The 7,500-nt window shown below is 35.1% G+C and overlaps 1 protein-coding gene across 1 annotated transcript in view; it reads left to right on the top strand.

Moving 5' to 3' along the window:
- LOC137648833 (uncharacterized PE-PGRS family protein PE_PGRS46-like) overlaps positions 1-2,709 on the top strand; it is a 3,663-nt gene extending 954 nt beyond the window's left edge. Inside the window, exon 2 of the mRNA XM_068381995.1 lies at positions 1,166-2,709. Coding sequence (XP_068238096.1) covers positions 1,166-2,617 — 1,452 coding nt within the window. The 3' untranslated portion in view covers positions 2,618-2,709. The remainder of the gene's footprint in view (positions 1-1,165) is intronic.
- The last annotated feature ends 4,791 nt before the right edge of the window (positions 2,710-7,500 follow it).

Below are 7,500 nucleotides of genomic sequence, written 5' to 3'. Positions count from 1 at the left end.
TTCCATCAACCAACCCAACTGCTACATTTTTTCCATCAGTCAACTCAACCGTTACATTTTTTTCCAACTAGCCGGCCCAGCTGTTTAATTTTAATACCAGCTAACCCAAATGTTGCATTTTTTTTTCCACTAGCCAACCCAACTGTTTAATTTTATTACCAGCCAACACAACTGTTGCATTTTTTCCCTCTAGCTAACCCAGCTGTTTAATTTTATTACCAGCCAACACAACTGTTGCATTTTTTCCCACTAGCCAACCCAGTTGTTTAATTTTATTAACAGCCAACACAACTGTTGCATTTTTTTTCCCCACTAGCCAACCCAGCTGTTTAATTTTTTTACCAACCAACACAACTGTTACATGTTTTTTTCCCATCAGTCAACCCAACTGTTTAATTTTGATACCAGCCAACACAACCGTTGCATTTTTTCATCGACCAACCCAGCAGTTACATTCTTTTTCCAACCAGCCAAACTAGTTACAACATTTATTTTCCACCAGCTAACTGCCATTTTAATAACCGTTTCCTTACTACACTCTCCTCCCACCCCGGCGAATTACTATGACTAAATCTATATTAAAAAACAAATCAAAGAAATTTACTCATTTATGCAAAACTACTTCTTGGCTATTGGCTTGTTTTCCAATTGTCTCAAATTAAGAAGAAATGTGCACAGGTAATCATTCAATATATGGAACTAAAGTATATTTGAATGATACTAAACCAATTTTAATTGTTCACCTCCACTCTTGGTAAAACCTTTGATAAAGACTCTAGTTTTTATTTCTATTGGTCCTTATAATAATTATATTGATAACAGAATGTAATAAATCTCCTCAAAAGGCGTGAAAAAAAAAAATCATACCTGAACAGAATACTAGAAAATACAATCATTTCCTCTCAATGTTCAAAAGACTTGATACAGAGTTAATGATTAACTTCTGATTAATTCATGAATGGTTATGGATAATGAATATAAGAAAATCATATGGTACACTCATTTCGATTTAAAAATAACTTCGTTTCGTGTAGGTGTATTTGTGAACTGACGTGCACCTTTCGGGCGATTTACTATATCTGTTACGAGACTCCTTGTTACTAATTACTTGAGTTCTTTCTCGCTTGAGACTATGACTGAAATGTATGTTTACTATTCCCTTCAGATCGCTGTCCTTGTGATGGCCTTAGCTGCTAACGCTACTCCAGGAATAGGTCTTGGAGGGCTGGGCTTGGGCCTAAACGGGGGATTGGGTGGTGGATACGGTGGCTATGGAGGTCTCTTGAACGGTGGAAACTACGCCAATGGATACAGCAACTCTAACGGATACAGCCATGGAAACAACATTGGCGCAGGCCATGGAGGATTGGGTGGGTTATCACATGACCATCTTAACAAACACTTCCTTGGGAAGAGAAGTGCTGATCCTGAGCCAGGATTACTTGGAGGACTCGGGGGACTTGGTGGAGGCCTAAATGGTGGATTAGGAGGTGGATACGGTGGCTATGGAGGTCTCTTGAACGGTGGAAACTACGCCAATGGATACAGCAACTCTAACGGATACAGCCATGGAAACAGCATTGGAGCAAAACATGGAGGATTGGGTGGGTTGTCACATGGCCATCTTAACAAACACTTCCTTGGGAAGAGAAGTGCTGATCCTGAGCCAGAATTACTTGGAGGACTTGGTGGACTTGGTGGAGGCCTAAATGGTGGATTAGGAGGTGGATACGGTGGCTATGGAGGTCTCTTGAACGGTGGCAACTACGCCAATGGATACAGCAACTCTAACGGATACAGCCATGGAAACAGCATTGGAGCAAAACATGGAGGATTGGGTGGGTTGTCACATGGCCATCTTAACAAACACTTCCTTGGGAAGAGAAGTGCTGATCCCGAGCCAGGATTACTTGGAGGACTTGGTGGACTTGGTGGAGGCCTAAATGGTGGATTGGGAGGTGGATACGGTGGCTATGGAGGTCTCTTGAACGGTGGCAACTACGCCAATGGATACAGCAACTCTAACGGATACAGCCATGGAAACAGCATTGGAGCAAAACATGGAGGATTGGGTGGGTTGTCACATGGCCATCTTAACAAACACTTCCTTGGGAAGAGAAGTGCTGATCCCGAGCCAGGATTACTTGGAGGACTTGGTGGACTTGGTGGAGGCCTAAATGGTGGATTAGGAGGTGGATACGGTGGCTATGGAGGTCTCTTGAACGGTGGAAACTACGCCAATGGATACAGCAACTCCAATGGATACAGTCATGGAAACAACATTGGAGCAAAACATGGAGGATTGGGTGGGTTATCACATGGCCATCTTAACAAACACTTCCTTGGGAAGAGAGGTGCTGATCCTGAGCCAGGATTACTTGGAGGACTTGGTGGACTTGGTGGAGGCCTAAATGGTGGATTAGGAGGTGGATACGGTGGCTATGGAGGTCTTTTAAACGGTGGCAACTACGCCAATGGATACAGCAACTCCAACGGATACAGCCATGGAAACAACATTGGAGCAATCCATGGAGGATTGGGTGGGTTGTCACATGGCCATCTTAACAAGCACTTCCTCGGGAAGAGAAGTGCTAAGCCAATGTCTGAGTCCGAATAAAGAATTTTAGTAGTCATAAAAACACATGATTTCGGATGAGATGCCAAACTTTACTATAAGATTATGAGTCCAGATATCAACTTCAACCAAATACAGAGCTATTTTTTGTTCAACATATGCATTTACGAAAATGAAAAATATATTTTTTACTGATAATTATTTTCTTACATTTTCTAACCTTATTTCCTTGAGAAAACTCTCAGAACAAAGGTAAATTTATAAGAGCACTTGTTAGAGTGGCAAGAGACTTTGGAGAGGGATGGCTCGTGAGTAAATGTGGATAAGTCTTCTACGGTCAGTAGTAAGGAAAGTAGGGACAGGATAACCATGCATGAAAGTAGAGTTTCGGTTATAAAATAGGTGGACCAATTTATATAATTGGGATCTACTATAAGTAAGGAGGGAGGATGTGAGGCTGAAATTGGGAATAGGATAAAAGCAGCTTTGGGAAAGTGGCGGGAGGTAGCAGGAGCGGTATGTGATAAGAAAAAGCTAATCAATCTAAAATTCAATATCTATAGCACAGTAATAAAATCTGTGTTAATGTACAGTATGTGTCGTAAACGTACGATTCTAAGACAAATGAAAGAACAGTTTATAAAAAGGTTATAGAGTTGTTAATGGAGTTTTAAATCAATCGTTTGATTAGCTGTTAATGTGAGTAGGGCTTAACATGCTGAAAGCAGTAGTCAAAAACTGAATTTAAGAATACGAATGCTTATTTTTAGGGGCATTCTTTATCCCAATTAAACGATAATAATTATTCAAAGACAGAACCTTGCTAATAGCACTCGATAGCCAATAAACACAACTGAATTTACAAAACTGATATGGTCCTTCTGCATTTTGCCTTGGGCAACATTCCTGTCAAGATTGAACCATCAACAAGTGTTAACACCTTGAGATTCTTTCCACATACACATAAATTTCCTCTTTGGTCATCCAACATGTCTAACTAATGAATCATTGTCATATTCTTAGACTTGCGCGCTATAGACTTTTGTAATACCGTCCAAAGAAGCTAGGAATCATTGCTGTCTGTTCAACTGAAACCTTTCCCAAGTTCAGCCTTATCTAACCCTTCTTTGAAGCGATGAAAATCACAAGAGCAAACCTAACGAGAATTGGGATATTAAAAACCTGATATTTTATCTAGAAAATCTAGATGATAGACCAATGAATTGGCTGGTTAGATTATTAATTAAGAGCAGAATCTACAATACTTAGTAGAATGATAACAGAATGTAGTCACTAAAAAAAAAAGAAAAATGAGTGATAATTTTGGAGACCACACGAGAAAGGTAGAAAATTAGAATATTCAAATGGAAAGAATATAAGTATTCGAGAATAACCACGAAAATCTACAAAGGATTTTTAAAATAGTCTTACTTTCAGACGAACAAAGAATTTCAAGAATGAATTCTTAAAAATGACTGTGATTTTAGTAGTAATCGTTTTCAATTTCAATGAAGTAAAAATAATAAAAGTCATCCCTGAAAAACATATCATTTATTTTTAATGCAGACAGGATCGAGTGACTTTGACATGAAGAAATTTATATTATTCTAGAAGGGTTGTGGTGGCCTGGTGGTAGCGTCCTTGCCTGGTGATTGCCAGACTGGGATTCGAGTCCCGCTCAAACTCGTTAATTCTTTTAGTTGTTGCAACCTCAACATCCTTGTGAACTAAGGGTGGGGGGTTTGGGGGAGCCTATAGGTCTCTATCTGCTGAGTCATCAGCAGACACTGCCTGGCCCTCTTTGATCCTAGCTTGGATGGAGAGAGGACTTGGGTGCTAATCATATGTAATATGGTCAGTCTCTAGGGCATTGTCCTGCTTGATAGGGCAATGTTACTGTCCCTTGCCTCTGTCATTCATGGCCTGCCTTTAAACCTTTAAACCTTTACGTGGGAAATAGATAATATCAAATCCAGCACAGCTGAAGAAAACTGATTGGGGTTGAGTCACACAGCTTATAATATCAAACCAGGACAGTTTAAAGGAATAAATTATTATTACATGTGAGATCAGTACATGTAAAAGACTAGTGAGAATCAAGGGCAGATTATAAGTCTTAATATAAACAGAAACAAACAACTACTGAATTAATGAAAGATATTATATTCATGATTTAATGTCAAAAGTAATAACAGTTGCATCTCTATTATTATTATTATCATCATCATCATTATTATTATTATTATTATTATTATTATTATTATTATTACAAGCTAACCTATAACCTTAGTTGGAAAAGCAAGATGCTATAAGCCCAAGGGCTCCAACAAGGAAAAATAGCCCAGTGAGGAAAGGAAACAATGAAATAGATAAACTACAAGAGAAGAAAAAATGAATCAAAATAAAATATATCAAGAACAGTAACAACATTAAAGTAGATCCTTGACGTATAAACCATAAAAAAACAAGAGGAAGAGAAATAAGATAGAACAGCATGCCCAAGTGTACCAACAAGCAAGAGAACTTTACACAAAAACTACTGAACCGATTTTGACCAAACTTCGTATTCATGTTGTGTATGACGCCAGGATAAATCTGTAACATTTTGGATAAAGTATATCAAAATACAAGTACGCAGAAGTACTTTGAAAATGGACATCCACTGTCATGTGATAGAATTCTCTTGCTTGAGGGTACACTATTCTATCTTGTTTCTCTTCCTCTTCGTTTTTTGAAGTTTTTATATTTTATATATGAAAGATCTATTTTAATGTTGTTACTGTTCTTAAAATATTCTATTTTATATGTTTACTACTTCGCCTGTAGTTTGTTTATTTCCTTATTTCCTTTACTCGCTGGGCTATTTTTTCCCTGTTGAAGCCTTTCGTCTTATATCATCATGATTTTCCAAGTAGGGTTGTAGCATAGCTAGTAATAATAATAATAATAATAATAATAATAATAATAATAATAATAATAATAATAATAATAATAATAATAATAATAATAAGAATGACCTTGACCTCCCAAAATTTAATCCTTTTCAGCTTTTTACATAACAATTAGTCCATGCAAGTTTCATTACTCTACAATTAAAATTGTGGCCAGGAAGCTGATCACACACAAGCAGGAGGTAAAACATAACCTCCTTCCAACTTCGTTGGCGGAGATGAATGTCAGTTATACACTTGTGATAGACAAGATTCTTACGTCGTTTATCAGATCCTCTAATCATTATTGAACACTATGAGCCAATAGAGGAATATTGTCAAGTTTAGTAACTTGAACTAAGCAAATTAAATTTCAGCCGCGGGTTTAAATAATGTTTAAAATTAATATTTTTTTTTTCATTAATTGTTGATTGCATTTCATCTCATTCCTGAATTTTCATTGGAAGAAAGTTTATAAAAAAGAATCACAAATGTGATGGAAACTTTTAAAATCCGGAATGACAAAGTTTTCATAAAATATATATTACAAATGCAAAGCAGATATATTATTATTATTATTATCATGATTATTACAAGCCAAGCTATAACCCTAGCTGGAAAAGCAGGATGCTATAAGCCCAAGGGCTCCAACAGGGAAGTAAAGCCCAGTGAGGAAAGGAAATAAAGAAATAAATAAACTACAAGAGAAGCAACATACAACCAAAATAGAACATTTTAAGATCAGCAATAACACCAAAGGACCCAATAGATCTCTAGCGGCAGGATCTCAACAGGTGGCTGGTGCCCTGGCCAACCTACTGCCTACACAGAATCGGAGCTATCTATATTAAGTCAGTTGAAATATACTTTGGAAGCGAAACTATTGTAAATTGTATATTGATAAATTTAAATAAGTAGTATTTCAGAGTTAAGTCTTTTAATCCATTCATTTGAAATATATTCAGAAATTAAAATATAATGAAATTCGGGAAGTTACGTACAGATATATTTATGTTTTTTGACATATTTAACATTATTCTCGTAATGAATAGATTATATACTTATTTGGTAAATTCAAATTGGAAATATTTCAGAATTCGAGCTCTTTATTCATTCATTTTAAGTAGAATTAGAAAATTAAAATTATGTGACGTAATATGCCAGCACACACACACACACTATATATATATATATATATATATATATATATATATATATATATATATATATATATATACAGTATATATATATATATATATATATATATATATATATATATATATATATATATATATGTGTGTGTGTGTGTGTATATACTGTATATATACAGTAAATATATATATATATATATATATATATATATATATATATATATATATATATATATATATATACACATATATATATATGTATATATATTTATATATATGTGTGTATATGTGTATGTATACATATATATATATATATATATATATATATATATATATATATATATATATATATATATGTATGTATATGTACATATATATATATATATATATATATATATATATGAATATAGGTATGTATATGTATATATATAGGTATGTATACATATATATATATATATATATATATATATATATATATATGAATATAGGTATGTATATGTATATATATATAGGTATGTATATATATATATATATATATATATATATATATATATATATATATATATATATATCCCTTACTGAGTAGGGATACCTTGATAAGTTGGTGAAAGGGGATTGTGTATCGCCATGGTCAGCATGGTCATTTTAGCTGTATTAGCCAGGCCCGCCCAAACTAAGTTGGTTTGCTGTGCGGGATCAGACAAAAGTCTCCCACCATTACTAATCCGCAGTGGCCAGTGCGGTGATGAGAACTGGCCAAACCCCAGAAATGAATTGACCTGTCTAGGACCTGTGTCCTGCAGGGGACTAGTAAGGGCTGCATTTGTTGTTGTTGTTGATGTAA

This window comes from Palaemon carinicauda, chromosome 10 (genome assembly GCF_036898095.1).
Source record: "Palaemon carinicauda isolate YSFRI2023 chromosome 10, ASM3689809v2, whole genome shotgun sequence".
Taxonomy (NCBI): Eukaryota; Metazoa; Arthropoda; class Malacostraca; order Decapoda; family Palaemonidae; genus Palaemon; species Palaemon carinicauda.
Note: the sequence above shows the minus strand (reverse complement) of the source record. Positions and strands in the feature narration are given on the sequence as shown.